The sequence below is a fragment of the Microtus ochrogaster genome, chromosome 8, assembly GCF_000317375.1.
Source record: "Microtus ochrogaster isolate Prairie Vole_2 chromosome 8, MicOch1.0, whole genome shotgun sequence".
NCBI classification, from domain to species: domain Eukaryota; kingdom Metazoa; phylum Chordata; class Mammalia; order Rodentia; family Cricetidae; genus Microtus; species Microtus ochrogaster.
The window spans coordinates 20,245,433-20,261,390 of record NC_022015.1 but is presented as its reverse complement, the minus strand read 5'-3'; the positions used below and the strand labels follow the sequence as shown (position 1 = coordinate 20,261,390).

Here is a 15,958-nt window from a genome sequence, read left to right as displayed (position 1 = left end):
CTTTTATCAGCCTTGCTGGCCACTGGCCCTGGCTCTTACTGTAATGTGGACGTTTCCCTGACAAACTCACCTGGTGTTCTCGTTGATAAATTCCCTAATAGGACTTGTACCGGACAAGTATCTATGGTAGGTTGTTCTAGGTGGGTGATTACAGCGTTTGGAAGGAATTCAAGACCATCTTGATCAAGGCCTTCCTCTATTCCAAAGTCTTTAAATTTCTAGGATGTATATGAGTAGTGAGTGTATAGTGGCGTTTCTGTTTTTCCTTCATAAATGTCCCCCCATAAAAATGTTCTCGAGAGCGATATCTGTGGGCTGGAGAGTGTGTCTAGATTTGATCCCCTAGTACTGCCGGGGACGAGAGTGGGGTGGGGAATCTCTAGGTACCACACTACCCACTTGTCTGCAACCCCTTTTTTCTTCTCTGGCACTGTCTGTCCCCTTTTTCTACTCCTTTGGCGACCAACATAGAAGCAGTGTAACTAGTTGGTCTCAAACTCTGTTGAAGACACAAAGGAATCGGAAACATATTGAAAACTTTATAGAAATATAGAGAAAAAAATACAATTGACCCAGAGATTTCCCCCCTCCCTGAAGGACGGATGGACAAATAGTGAGAGCTCCTAGAGCTGACAGGGCTGTTCTCAATCTCTCTCCTCCTCGAGGAGCAAGGCATCTAGCTCCTGCAGCCGTTCTTGCAGCAGACGTCCCACGTCCTGGCTGGGTGCCAGGTTAGGAGTAAGGGTCCTGCCAGCTGCAGTGCGGGCCCCTCGTGATGGTCGACGGGATCGAGGAAGGCTACTGTCCCGAAATTCTACAGCCCGTCGGAGTTTCCTAGAACTGGTAAAAATCAGAGTCCCATTGCGCTCCCGCGGCTCCTCGAAGATGGTCTCAAAGGTCCTGGGCCGGGCAGGGAGAAGAGGTGTTTACCAGCATGCTCCCTGGTTCCAACGGCCCTCTGCTGCCCTCAGACCTTCCAAGTTTCTCACCTTCTGGCTGTTGGTGATTGGTAATTCTTATTGGTATAAATTTCTTCCAAAGTAAACTCCTTCTTGTTCAATCTGGAAGCAAAAGCAAAGGACACTGAGAAACCCCGAGCAAGGAGGTCCTGAGAAGGTCCAGGGAAAGCCTGACTGAATTTCAGGTTTGGGGCCATGTGAGAGTCAGCAGTGATGCGTGAGGAAGTTCTAAGCACAAGCCACGTCCTTGCTAAACTTGAGTCTTCCAGGCTGGACTACGCTCCTTGAGAGGAGCCAAGGCTGTACTTGAGGGAAAGCGCTGTCACCTACTTGGTCATGGTAGCTCCCTGCCCTCTGAGCCTCTCACCTGACTGGTCGAGGCAGCCCCATTGGTGTAAGGTTTGGTTGTAGTCGGACAGGCGTCCTCCGTATTCTGAATCCAGAAACCTTTCCCGTGGTCTGCAGAAATGGGGCAGAGGGTGAAGGGAAGGCATGGGCTCAGGCCTCAGCTAGCTCCCATCTCTTTATTCATTACCTTGGTCTCTGGGTCAGAAAGCACCTTGTCCTTTGAGGCTTTTAACTCCTTCCCCTTGGTTGAACCCAATCTGCAGAGATGGTCAACAGTCAGGGACAAGGAAACACAGAGCATACACCCGTCTTCTGTCACTGGTTACTGAGCAAAGGAGGCCGGGCTCAGGCTGTGGCCAAGGCTTCCAGAAGGGTTTATTAAGAGCACTACCTGGGTTCTGCTGGTTCGCAGAAGAAGGAAGTGGATGCAGTGGATGAGGAAGATGTAGTGAGAGAAGGTGAGACTCCCACTCCTCCAAGAGGGAAGACCTCTTTCCGGAGACAGGGCCGAGGAGGCGGTGGGGTCCGGGTCATCTCCCCACAACCCACAGTATGTCTCCGGGGCCTGGACTGGCTTGGCTGGGATGGAACAGGAGGCCAGGTACAGCTACCTGGGCCAGGGGGCCCCAGATCAGGGCAGGAGTAGCTTCGGCCCAGAGATAATTTAGGGACAGGTGGTGGGGCACTGTCCTGAGTCCGCCACTGACGGATAGGGGGCCGGGGGCTGACAGATGCAATTCTCTCAGTAGCCCTGGACTGCTCAGCCTCTGAGATAGCAATCTTCAACTCCAATTTCATGGGAGGTGATGGGGGTGGAGGCTGTGGTGCTTTGTTAGGCGTGAGGAAGATGTCAGCGAAGCTCTCAAGCTTGGATCGGACGGAACGGAAGAGAGGGGCCAAGCCCCAGGGACTGAGACGGGGGCGTAAAAGGCTGGACGGTGGTGGGGTCAATGGGGCCTCCAGAGCAGGATCTGGGGCTGAGGAAAGGAGAGGGTCACAGGTGGGTATTCCTTACCCTCAGGTGATTTAAAGCACCACCTCACAAGCCTCAGTCTCTTTCCCCCAACACTAACCTGTCTCTAGAGGAGTGAACCTGATCCTAAAGTCCTAGAAGTAGGATTGCTTAACATGCCCTAAGCCCTGGATTTGATCCCCAGTGCTGAAAAATAAAATAAAAACCCTCTGAAGCCCCTGAGGTCCAAATCCCATTTTTGTCCATCCTGCTCTGCCCTGGGAGGGGTTAAGTCCCATCCATAGTTCTTCCCCTGATGTTTCAAGCTTATGTTGCCTATTCCAGGCTTTTGAGTCTTATTCCTCTATTCAAGTCCTTACCTGGTAGTGGGCTCTCTGGAGGGTCCGCAGGCAGAGTGGACGGCTGGAATGGAGGGTCTAGTTCTCTGGACGCAGGCATTGGCTGATGAACTTTTGTCATAGGCTCAGCTCTGGGGTGAGGGGACAAAGTAAGAGTTGGGGGTGCTTCCAAGTCCAGGTCCCTCCTAGGCCAGTGTTTCTCCTGGCCCCTAAGACTTCTGAAGGAGCTATAAGGAAGGATTAGACAAGTAAATCCTGACGTCCCCAGCTCTGGATGTCTGGATGATAGCTTTAATAATCCCTTCTCCAGCCATCTCACCTTTGTGCTGGGACAATGAAGCTGGGCCCATCTTCAGCCAAACCCTGGATATAAACAGGGGAGGTGATTTGAAAAAGCAGGAAGCCATCTTTGTTTCCCCATGGCCTAACTCATTCCCCAGCTATCTGCTCACCCCAATGACAACATTTTATGTGGTAGACACTACCTCAATAAAGGGTAGAAGAAAAAAAAATCTTTTGTCTACAACCAAGCAGGTACTGTCTACCACATAAAATGTTGTCATTGGGGTGGTGGCACAAGCCTTTATCCCTATACTTGTAAGGTAGAGGCAGGCTATAAATTGGGTCAGCCTGGTCTACACACCAAGTTTTTGGCCACCCAAGTCTACATAGTGAATGGGAGGAGGGGGCAGTGAAGCGGGCTGGAGAGATGGCTCAGTGGTTGAGGCACTACTACTGTTCCAGAGGACCCGGGTTCAGTTCCCAGCACCCACATGGCAGCTCACAACTTAACTCCTGTTCCAGGGGCTCCAATATCCTCATACAGATGTACATGCAGGCAAAACACCAATGTACATAAAATAAAAATAAATTATTTTAAAAAATTCTTTTGTACTGCCTTTACCTCACCCAGCCTCATGCTTGCCCTAGTTGGAACCAGAGATCTTCACCATACTTTCTTGTACCTCAACTGGTTGTCTGGAGTTGGCAATGTCTTCCAGTACCACCACTAGGGTGGGCTGGGTGACCTGGTCCACCTTCTGTGAAGGGCTCTCTTCTGGGCCAGAGGCTGCCCTTGAGCTCATCCTCAAGGTGGGAGAGGACTGGTGGATGCGGCTTAAGGGTTCTCGGCACAAATGCAGTGGGTCAGGAGGCCTAGAGAAGAAGTAGGGGATCAGTGGGCTCAGCTGCGTTCTCGGCTTCTTCCCTTCCCTGCTACACTCACCTAGCTTGTAAGGGCCACTTGACCTGCTGGGGTGGTAAAGCTGGTGACTGTCTGCAGACAGAATCTGGATGACTGTTGTGATGCATCCGGCTGGAGGTCTCCTCTTGGTATGCCAGGGGGACCTAAGAGAGGAAGAGTTGTTAAAAAGGAGCCAAGCTGAGGAAGAGAGCCAAGCTGGGTTCATGCCTATATAATCCCAGTACTTCTGAGGCTAACACAAAAAAGATGGAGAGTTCCAGGTCAGCCTAGGCTAAAAGGAGAGACTCTGTCTCAGTAAGACAAAACGACAGCAAAGACCAAAATAATGGAATGAGGCCAAATGGACAGGAGCTCCTGTGTCTCAGTGTCCCTAGTCACAGAGGAGACAGATTTCAGCTAGAATTCACTCAGATCCCTAAAGGAAGTGATTTGATCTGAATTAGGAGTGAGATAGTAGAGTCAGGAGCTACAGGTGTGAAATGTAAGTCATCTAATCTAACCCAGGCTCTGAAGAAATGGGAAAAGATGTGACGTTTTTCTCATCTCTGTCGCGCGTAACCAAAGACAACCAGCATGCTTCCGGGGGGGGGGGTAGCCAGAAGTTTCTCATACTTAGTAGGATATGGTTCCAGCTCAGTGGAGGGTGCGGGGAGGACAGGCACACCCCAGAACCATGCAGAAGTCTTGCATTAAGGAGACTGCTTTGAATGCTGGCTTAAGGGATCTGGTCTGACTTTAGTACTGAGCCAGGGCGGGGGTGGAGAACTGGGAAGGGGAGGCGTCTTTCAGTTAAAGGGCTCACCCTGTTTGTAGCCATGACATCTTCCAGCACCACGGCCAGGACCCTCCGAGAGGCCTTTTCCAGGGGCGAAGGAGTCCCCAAGTGCTGCAGCTTCGGTCTTTTCGGGCTCCTGGCTTCCCATAATGCTCGAGCTAGGGGCTGGCGGCACAGGTTTGACTGTCTAGAAGGGCTGGAGGATAAAAGAAGTAGAAGACAGTTGCCCGAACCAGTTGTTGGCTCTGTAGTGGTCGGGTACAGCCGCCAGGATCCCCGTGTCCCAGGCTCAAGACAGGCAGGCGGGCGGGGAGCACTCTCACCTGGAGTCCCCAGGGAAGTCCATGGGGAAAGCGGTGGTTCCAGGGAGTCCCTGGGGGATCCCAGGCTCCGGCCTGGGGTAAAGGGGGAACAGGGGAGTGGGGAGTGAGGGCCAGCTCCTCCCCCAGGACTCCGCCCTTCATGGTCCGCCTGCGGCTCCCGGTAGGCCACGGGCCTTTTCTCGAAAGGGCGCCCCCAGCTGGCCGCTCGGAGCCGGGTCCTCCCGCTGCAGCCGCCTTGACCACTCGGGCCCTGCCGGGCACCTGCCTAGACTGGATTGCGGAGGTCACAGCTCTCCCAAGGCTCGAGCCTTCTGGGACCTTTGTCCCTGTAGAAGCCTCCCCGGGGTTCTCTGGGATCCCGGTCCTGGGAGGTTCCATTTCCGCTAGATTCCTCGGTGATCCTCGCCCCGCCAAACAAGGGCTCCAGAAGAATTACTCCACATACTGACAGCCCTCCCTCCCACCAGATCGCCTAAATTGGATCTCTGTGGAAAGACTCCTACGGAGCGGGTCTCCAATCAGAAGCCGCGCGACTCGCCTCCTCCCACTGTGAGCTCCGTCTTAACAAAGTTCCATTCGGGGGAGGCCCAAGCTCATCAACGAACTCAGCCGGGATGGCGGGGTATACCCTTTCAAACCGACAACCCATTCACTCCAATCCCGGAAGGTCCAGCCTACCGGTAACAGCCCACCCCAAGCCCCCGCCCTGCCTGGATCCCCGCCCCGCGTTTTCGGGAGCTCGGGACCAGATGGCTCAAACGTTTCCTTTAACGCCCGCCTCTCTGCCCTTTCTCCTGCCGGGTCCCCCCCATTCCCACCCCTCCCCTGCGCCGCTCACCGCAGCTTTCCTAGAATCCCGGGTTTTCGACAGCTCCCACCTCCGTCTTCTTTAAAACCAGCCTTAGCAGCTCTGTCCAACCGTCGGAGGCCTTCTTCTCTGTGTCTTGGGCACCGCCCAATCACTAGTGCTGGTCTTCCGGGGTTAGGCGAAGCTACGTGAAACCGCCAGGCAGCCATGATATCTAGGGGCAAGAAGCTAAAACTGGGACAGCGCCGCCATTATAATTGAGGGCAGTACGGCTGGAGCACTAGACGACCGAATTTTACAAAGGCCAGTCAATAGTCAACTACTATGTCAAGTTTCTTGATCTATTTTGACAACAGTAGTGAAGCTGAAGTTCTCCACATTTCATAAAACCTTACGTTTGTTTTCTTCCTCTTGTTCCTATGCCAGTAAATATTGAGAGCTAAGAAATTTCCATTCTCTTGGGTTCCTCGAGGTTGAGGCTCTGGGAGAGAAAAAGCAGGGCAGAAGCCGGGCGGTGCGGGAGGCAGAGGCAGGCGGATCTCTGTGAGTTCGAGGCCAGCCTGGTCTACAAAGGGAGTTCCAGGACAGGATCCAAAGTTATAGAGAAACCCTGTCTCAAAAAACAAAAACAAAAACAAACAAACAAAAAAAAAGCATGGCGGAGACCCTGAATATACAAGGTTAACGATTAGGGCTGGTGCGTCCTTGGACTTGTTCAGTTTCTGGACAGACTGGTTAGAGTCTAAGTGGATGCAGAGGGATTCATTCACTGGTGTTAAGTTTACTTCTTCCTAGAGAACTGTGTGTGCCTCTAGGAAGGTTCAGTAGAGGCTCCACTGCAGGAGACCAAAGGGTTGCTGGGTGGAGCAGGTTCAGTGTCCTTTCTATTCTGAAGAGGAGCCTGTAGTATGCAGGGGGTCAGGTAGTCTTTAGGAATGCGTGAGAAGGAGTAGAGTCCTACTGCTTGCAGAGCCTGCACCAGCAGACCCTTTATTAGGAGCTGGACTGCTGTGGGGAAGAAATGGGCATTTACTGGCGTTCTGCACTGTGAATGTGCTCTTCCCGCCTAGCCAAAGCCCCCAACTTCCCTAGGATTCCCTGTTCCAAATCAGTGTGTGTGTGTGTGTGTGTGTGTGTGTGTGCGTGCGTGTTGGTTTATGTGGAGGCAAGAAATCATTGTAGGGTGCCTTTCTTAATTGTTCTTTAAAAAGAAAAGAAAAATTACTTTTAAAAAGTATGTTTATTGCCAGACAGTGGTGAGGCACACCTTTAATCCCAGCACTCTGAAGGAGAAGCAGGCAGATCTCTGTTTGAGGCCAGCCTGGTCTACAGAGTTCCAGGACAGCCAGGTGTAGTAATAGGAGCAGTGGGGCTGCGTCCCCAGCACCTCGGCCACCTGCATGGCTAGCTTATGCCCCGAAATAATTACACGGACACTGTATTCTTTTAATCACTGCTTGGCCCATTTCTATCTAGCCTCTTCCTAGGCTAACTCTCGCACCTGGACTAGCCCATCTCTAATAATCTGCTGTAGCCCACAAGGTGGCTTACCAGGGAGATTCTAGCCTACGTCCATATCAATCTGTTGATTTCATTGGTTAAGCAATAAAAAGAAACTAACTGCTTGGCCTCATAGCTTAAAACATAGGTGGGAGGGCCGGGCGGTGGTGGCGCACGCCTTTAATCCCAGTACTTGGGAGGCAGAGGCAGGCGGATCTCTGTGAGTTCGAGACCAGCCTGGTCTACAAGAGCTAGTTCCAGGACAGGCTCCAAGACCACAGAGAAACAAACCCTGTCTCGAAAAACCAAAAACAAACAAACAAACAAAAAACCAAAAAAAAAAAAAAAACATAGGTGGGAGGAGTAAACAGAATAGAATGCTGGGAGGAAGAGGAAGTGAGCTCAGAGACTCGACAGTTCACCTCAGGGGCAGATGCCTCAGAGAGACGCCATGCCCTGCTCCCGGGCAGACACAGGAGATGAAGGATGGACCCAGGATGGACGTAGGCTAGAATCTTCCCGGTAAGATTGGTGCTCACAGATTATTAGAGATGGGTTGATTGGCATATCAGAATCAGCCAGTAAGGACTAGAGGTAAAGGGCCAAGCAGTGTTTAAATGAATACAATTTATGTGTTGTTATTTCGGGGCATAAGCTAGCCAGGCGGCTGGGGTGCTGGGAATGCAGCCCCGCTGCTCCTATTATTACAGCCAGGGCTACACAAAGAGACCTCGTCTCAACTCTCCCCACCCACAAGGGGTGGGTTTTCCCACTTCAAAAGGCTTAATTAAAAAGTACCCTTTACAAGTGTTTAGTTAGTTCCAGATGTAGTCAAGCTGATGACCAAGAACAGCCATCACAGGGCACTGGACGGCTGAAAATTCACAGCAATCCTTCTTAGCTTTCCAAGTGCAGGGATTACAGATAAGCACCGCTAAGTCTGGCTAGCTAATACTTTTCTTGAAATACTTACATACCATATAATCCACCCACCCAAATGTACAATGAAATAATTCTTAGTCCCCAGAGCCATGAGAAAAATGGTTCAAGAAGTCTGGAAAACTTGTGTTCCCTGATGAATCAAGAATTTGCACTTGGCATTGTAATTTTGGAAGCTTCATCCAGGCTGTTTTGGGCATATGGAAATCAACTGGCTTAATTGGAAATATGGGAAAAATAAAAATGCCCTGGGTAAAGGGAAATGCTTCAATCCATTGAGGCTGGATCCCCCCTGCAGCCACAAAAGACTAAGTTCATTCTTAAAGTGTCTCCGAGCCTTCTTTTTGATGGCCTTGCGTGAACCCACACCAGTGCCCACAACACACGTGACATTATGGTGTCCAATGTGTGGCTTGAAATAGGACAAATATCTGCTGAAGCACAGAGAAGCCTGCCACTTTGAGAACTGGTAGGACAAGTGCCCTCAGTGGACGGGGACTCTCCATCTCAGGAGCTAGGGTCTGTGCAGTTATTACAACACCTGTTAAAAGGATATGGCGTGGAAGCCAAGGAAAACAGCTACAGAGCTCTTGGTGTTAATGCCACGGCCCTGCCACCAGCTTCAGCAGCTATGGAAGCAGGTGAGGAGAGCTCATCGGAAGGGAGAGCCCGTACAGTTAGAAATGTGGTCTGTAAGTCACTCAATATCAGACACTCTAGAGCCGCTGCAGAGTGAGGAGTCACCTAAAGCCGAATCTGAGGTGGAACAGGAAAATAAGAGACGCTCAGGCTAGAAATCGTCAGTCAGCAGAGGAGACTGTTCCTTCCCAGTGGATAGGAACGCTGTTTCAGAGGGCAGCGACAATGAGGAAAGCCAGGACACTGGAGATGACGCCCCACCACTGGCCACACAAATGCAACCATAAGATTGTCTTTTGTATTTAACTTCTTCCTTTAGTAATATTTTTAAATGTTTATTTTTATTTCATGTGTGTGGATGTTGTCTGCATTATGTGAGTATGCTATTTGCAAGCCCAGTGTCCAGAGGCCTGAAGAAGGCTTCACATCCTAGAACTGGATCTAAAGATGGTTGTGAAGCACTATGGGTGCTGGGAAGTAAAGCCAGGCCCTCTGCACGCAGGAAAGTGCTCTTAACTGCTGACTAGACCCCAGTCCCAGCCTTAGCAGTATTCATGCTTTTTTAAAGGCACTATTTGCTGCAGGGTAGTTTATCACACTGAGATTGCACTATATCCTGGAAAAGCCTGTTTCTAGTTGTGGTGTGGCTCAGCCCTAGTGCACACCTTTAACCCAAGAGCTTTCTGCTTATTGCAAATAGGATTAAATAAAATTGACAGGAAGTGAACAAGAAAAAAATCATAGAGAGTAAGAGGGAGTCAGGACAGAGAGAGATACAGGAAGTGGAAGGGAGACATTGAATTGGAGGAAGGTCAGCTGGGTGCTTTGTCTGCCTCTGAGCTAGCAGGTTTCCACCCCCGCATTTGTCTCCCAAGTCTTTATTGGTAAAATTGAACATTGACTTTTTGTCAAAAATAACAACCATTTAATTATTTGTTAATTAATTTTAATTGGTTTCAAGGTAATTAATTTTTCTTCTCTTATATGTTAATCTTAACCTCAGCTGTCCCTCCCCCCTCTCTTCCCAGTTCCCCCTGCAAATACACCTTCCCTTTCTCCCAGATCCACTACTCCTCCATTTCCCTTCAGAAAAAAAATCAGATCTCCCAGGGATATCAAGCAAGCATGACATAACAATTTACAATAAAACTAGGCACATACCCTTATGTCAAGTTATAGTGTTAGCCACTCCCACCAGTTCTGCGCCATCTTTACCCCAGCACATCTATCTTGCAGGCAAGACAAATTGTAAGTCGAAGGTTTTGTGGCTGGGTTGGTGTCCCACTCCCTCCACTGGAGGCCTTGCCTGGTTACAGAAGATGGCCAGTTCAGGCTCAATATCTCCCATTACTAGGAGTGTTCACTAGGTTTACCCTCATAGATTCCAGAGATTTCCACTGCACTAGGTTTCTACCTCGACCCCCAATGTCCCCCAATACTCTCTCCCTTCATCCCTCCCCTGCACCTGATCTCTCCTGTTCCCATTCCCACCACCCCCAACCCACACTTGGAATCCATTCTATTTCCCCTTTCCAGGGAGATCCATGCACGTCGCCCCTCTCCTTGAGCCCTCCTTGTTACTTGCCTCTCTGGATTTGTGGACTGTAGCATGGATTTCCTTTACTTTACAGCTAACATCCACTTATGAGTGAGTACATACCGTGTTTGTCTTTCTGGGTCTGGGTTACCTCACTCAGGATGCTTTTTTTCTAGTTCCATCCATTTACCTGCAAATTTCATGATGTCTGTTTTTTAGCAGCTGAGTAAATTGTGTAAATATACCATATTTTCTTTATCCATTTTTTGGTTGAGGGATGTCTAGTTTGTTTCCACTTTCTGGCTATTATGATTAAAGCCTTAGCAGTTTGTTTGTTTGCTTGCTTTTTCTTTTTAGGTTTTCTTGGAGACAGGGTTTCTCTGTGTAGCCCTGGCTGTCCTGGAACTCCGTCTGTTGTTGCATGAGTTCTAATTGGTCTTAATAATAAAACCTAGAGCAAGATATCTGGGTAAATGCTGAAAGGTCAGAGACAAAGGAGCGAGCCACAGCCAACTCTTACCTTGCTAACCCCTCAGCCAAAAAAGGGCTGAGCTCTTGTCTCCTCCCACCTCACATTCCTCTCTCTACCCAGCCATACCATTTTTTTAAAATATTTATTTTATTTATTATGTATACAATATTCTGTCTGTGTGTATGTCTGCACGCCAGAAGCGGGCACTAGACCTCATTACAGACGGTTTGTGAGCCACCATGTGGTTGCTGGGAATTGAACTCAGGACCTTTGGAAGAGCAGGCAATGCTCTTAACCACTGAGCCATCTCTCCAGCCCAGCTATACCATTTCTTGTCTGTCTGTACAGACCTCCAGACCTCTATTGTTAACTAGTGGCTAGCTCCACCCTCTGATCTTCAGGCAAGCTTTATCTGTCAGAGCACAAACAAAATAACACCACACTCCGTAGACCAGGCTGGCCTTGAACTTACAGTGATCATCCTGCCTCTGCCTCCTGAGTAATGGGATTAGGCCTGCATCATCAAGCCTTGCTGTGGAATCTTTTTGTACACTGTGAATATGTGCTGTGGAACATTTGTTTAATGATCCAAAGATATGTTGCATTTGTTTAACTCTGTAAAACTGTGCTACTTTGCCTGTCTAAACACCTGATTGTTCTAATAAAGAGCTGAATGGCCAATAGCTAGTCAGGAGAGAGGGATGGGTGGGGCTGCCAGGCAGAGAGAATAAATAACAGGAGGGGAAATCTAGGCTTAGAAGTAGAGCAATGAAGTCTGCCCAGTACCCTTGAGGTAAGAGGTAAAGGCTAAGTGTTCTGAATTTTCTCATAACAAATTACAGGAAGTAGATTTAATATAATATTTCTATTTCTAAAATGGACTGCTTAAGAAAACATTTAAAAATTGGGAAACACGCCGGGCGGTGGTGGCGCATGCCTTTAATCCCAGCACTCGGGAGGCAGAGGCAGGCGGATCTCTTTGAGTTAGAGACCAGCCTGGTCTACAGAGCTAGTTCCAGGACAGGCTCCAAAACCACAGAGAAACCCTTTCAAAAAAAAAAAAAAAAAAAAAAAAAAAAATGTAGATGAGAAAGGGGATAAGTTAAGTTACAAAAGCTGGCTAGAAACAAGCTAAGCTAACTAAGGCCAGGCATTCATAAATAAGAATAAGTCAGAGAAACCCTGTCTCGAAAAACAAACAAAAACAAAAAACAAAAAAAAAGAAAGAAAGAAAGAAAGAAAAAAATAAGTCTCTGTGTATTTATATGGGAGCTGGATGGCAGGCCCCCAAAAGAGTAAAAACAAAACAACAACAAATATGTATCACTTGGATTTGTTTAATAAACAGCTGAACGCCCAAGTGGGTAGGCAGGATTTTCAGGGCAGAGAGAACTCTGGGAAGAAGGGTAGAGTCGAGATAAGATGCTAGGACTGACAAGAAGTAGCATGGGCAGTACAGGGCAAAGGTAATAAAGCCGTAAGACATTAAGTAAATAAATAAAAATGGGTTAAGTTATAAGAGCTAGTTAGAAACCAGCCTAAGCTATTGGCCAAGCTTTCATAACTAATAGAAGTCTCCAAGTCGTGATTTGAGAGCTGGAGGGAGGCTCAGAAAAATCCACTAACAAAGCCTGACTGACTTTTTGAGACAGCATCTTATACTGTAGCCCACGCTATCCTTGAACTCATTAGGCCCCAGCCTCCTAAATCCTGGAATTATAGACCAGAGCCACCATGCCCATCTTGCATTTATTTTTGAAATTTTTATTTTATGCCTGTATTTATGTCTGTGCACTATATATATCATGTCTGATGCCTTCACAGGCCAAAAAAGGGAGTTGGACACTGTTCCCAATCAGCCACACAATCATTTATACTCTCAACCTGTGGGTCGTAACCTCCTGGGGGCTGACTGACTCTTTTATGGGGGTTGCATATCAGATGTCCTGCATACCAGATATTTAATTACAATTCATAACAGTAGCAAAATTACAGTTATAAAGTAGCAACTAATTTTATGGTTGGGGGTCACCACAGCATGAGGAACTGTACTAAAGGGTCACAGCATTGGGAAGGTTGAGAACCACGGCTCTAGAGTCTGAGCTATTGCATTCAGTAGGTCAGGTATAAGAAATGTCTTAGTTACCCGACCAGCTAGTTTTATATCAATTTGACACAAGCTGGAGTCATCAGAAAGGAGGAAGCCTCAACTGAGAAAATGTTTCCATAAGATTAGTCTGTGGGCAAACCTGTAGGATATTTTCTCAATTAGTGATTGATGGGGAAGGGCCCAGCCCATTGTGGGTGGTTGGGTGGTGCCATCCTGGGCTGGTGGTCCTGGGTTCTATAGAAAGCAGGCTGAGCAGCCAGGGGGAGCAAGCCAGCAAGCAGCATCCCTTCATGGCCTCTGCATCAGCTCTTGCTTCCAAGTTCCTGCTCTGTTTGAGTTCCTGTCTCAACCTTTGATGATTAACTATGATGTAGGAGCATAAACTGAAAAAAAACCTCTCCTCCCCAAGTTGCTTTGGTCACAATGCTCACCACAGCAATAAGACAGCTACTGTTGTGTTACTGTGAAAAGATGCCATAAACAAGACAAGCGTTTAATTGATGCGGGGGTCTCTGTAACCAAGACAGACAGTAATGATCCATGGGGGCGAGCTTGGCTTAACACGGCCAAGTAGCTGGTGTTGGCCAGATGTGGGGCGTCTGACCCTGAACAGTTTAGGCATATTTAAGCACAGTACAATTTAGTGTAACCATTCCTGTGACAATTAACTTAATCCCGTGTGCACAACAGAGCACACACAAATCTTTTTGTGGAACCAAGTTAAATAAAGATCAGATGTGTCTACGCAGAAACTCTTTGTAAAGTATACATGACACCTTCCATAAAGATGGGATCTATAGATTGGCTGAGAAAAACAAGCTTATGATAAGGGTCTGGGGATTTGGTGTGGATTCCTGCCACACAGATAGTGCAAAGGTCACCAGGCTATTACCACATTGCTCCCAGCCTTCTGGGCAGGTTATGTATCCCTTACTTTGAATGAATAACCTTGTATGTTTAACATTCCACATTCCTCTAGTGCCTATCAGTGAGCTCAGGAAACTCCATGCCTCCTAAAATTGGGGGCTTGCTTATCGTTCGTTAGTCCACAATTATGGCAGGGAACACGAGGCTGCAGGCAGGCAAAGTCCTAGAACAGCTCGGAGTTCACATATGATTCACACGCGTGGGACACACTGAGCCTGATGGGGCTTCTGAAATCTCAAAGCCCACTCCCAGTGACACACCTCCTCCAACAAGGCCCTGGTTTTATTTATTTTTAGTAGTAGAGACAGTTTATTCAGAAAGGAAAACAGGCTGGCTATAATATGGCTCAGAGTGTGATCCCCAGAACCCACACAAAGGTGGGAGGAGAGAGCCAACTCTACAGTCATCCTCTTGCTTCCAGACTCGCACTGTTCCCCAAACATCAAATACACACACTGTATAAATACATTAAAAAAGAAAGAAAAAGGTATTCCAAAGGGTGGAAGTGGGATGGTGAGCTAGGAAAAGAGGCTCAAAAAGCATCTTTATTATCATACATGATATACAATTTACCATCTTATTTTATAGTTCAGTAGTCAGGTGTTCTGTCATTGGTAGGTATCCACTCCCCACAACTTTTTCCTTTCACAACTCAAATATTTATCTACTAAAGTAATTTCATTTCCTAGCCTGGGAGGTGCTGTCACAAGCCTTTAATCCCAGCACTCCAGAGGCAGAGGCAGAGGCAGGTGGATCTCTGAGTTTGAGGCCAGCCTGGTCTACAGAGTGAGTTCCAGGTCAGCCAGTGCTGCACAGAGAAACCCTGTCTCAAAACAACAGGAACTACTGTAGATGCCTCCTCTAAGTAGAGTACCATAGCACTTAGCATTGTGTGACCAGCTTCGTTCATCTCATACCAGTCTTCATCCATGTTCAGTATGTGTCAGCAATTACCTTCTATTTTAAGCTGGATATTCCACTGTACGTTTTTGTTTATACATTCAGCTATTGATGCCACCATCTTTGGCTATTTCATTGAATGCTGCTAAGGACACAGGCTTACGAATGTCCCTTTGAGGGTCCCCTTCCAGCTTCCTCCCCTGCCCTCCCCCACAGGCTCTCCCTATTTATCCCAAGGTGGCCTTGAACGCAGGATTCTTCCGTCTCAACCTCCAGAAATGCCATGATTACAGGCATGTGCTGCCATGCTCAGTAAGTTCTTTTGATGTGCTCTCAGAAATGGAATTTCAGGGGCAGAGGCACGCACTTACAGGTCTGTGGACCTAAGTTTGATCCCTGGATCCCGCAAGGGAGCAGGAAAGAACAGTTCCTCTATGCCTGAAGAGATAATTAAAAAACAAAACCAAACAAAATCAACTTAAAAAAGAATCTCAGTGTGAGCCAGTATGAAGCAGAGTCGGAGGTCACATAAAATCAAAAGGTACCCAGGCGCCCTTGAAAGTAGGGGCACGGACTTCTTATAGGAAGGTCATGAGTGGCCACTTAAACCATTTTGGTGGCACCCAAGTTACTTGAAGAGGTTGCTGAGAGCCTTTTCCCACTAGTCTGTTTGTGTATGAGGTCATAGGCTGATTCCCAAGGTGCCCTGGATAGGATCACCTTCTGACAGGGTAAAAACTCGGGTTAAGGTGTGTGGGGACAGGGATGGGATCCGGAGAGATGGCTCAGCAGTAAGAGCGCTGGTTATTCTTTGAGGGGACCTGGGTTCGTCCCAGCACCCACACAGCAGCTCACAGATGTAACTCCAGTCTCAGGGAATCTGACACCCTCATCTGGCCTCCCAAAAGCACTGCAGGAATTTGGGTGGTGCACAGACACCCATACGCAAAAAAAATTAAGACCAGGCTAGACTTGAACTCAGAGATCCGTCCTGCCTCTGCCTTCTGAGTGCTGGGGTCAAAGGTGTGCGCCATCATACCTGGCTGAAACATCTCTATATAAAAGAAACACTGTCTCTCTGCTGTTCGAATCTCTATATAAAAGAAACACTGTCGCCGGGCGGTGGTGGCGCATGCCTTTAATCCCAGCACTTGGGAGGCAGAGGCAGGCGGATCTCTGTGAGTTCGAGGCCAGCCTGGTCTACAA

General features: G+C 48.3%; 1 protein-coding gene across 3 annotated transcripts in view; it reads right to left on the bottom strand.

Annotated features, from left to right (window-relative positions):
* Positions 1-525: 525 nt before the first annotated feature.
* The window catches only part of Prr14 (proline rich 14), a 19,905-nt gene continuing 4,472 nt past the window's right edge, over positions 526-15,958 (bottom strand). The window contains exons 2-13 of one of the 3 annotated variants that reach the window (XM_013347820.2): positions 5,759-5,942; positions 4,921-4,992; positions 4,625-4,793; positions 3,844-3,965; positions 3,584-3,773; positions 2,938-2,981; positions 2,640-2,749; positions 1,699-2,284; positions 1,495-1,564; positions 1,327-1,418; positions 990-1,061; positions 526-900 (exon numbers count right to left, since the gene is read on the bottom strand). In XM_013347820.2, coding sequence (XP_013203274.1) covers positions 645-900; positions 990-1,061; positions 1,327-1,418; positions 1,495-1,564; positions 1,699-2,284; positions 2,640-2,749; positions 2,938-2,981; positions 3,584-3,773; positions 3,844-3,965; positions 4,625-4,793; positions 4,921-4,992; positions 5,759-5,937 — 1,962 coding nt within the window. In that variant the 5' untranslated portion in view covers positions 5,938-5,942 and the 3' untranslated portion in view covers positions 526-644. The other 2 variants (XM_026781280.1, XM_026781281.1) reach the window with 2 other exon arrangements.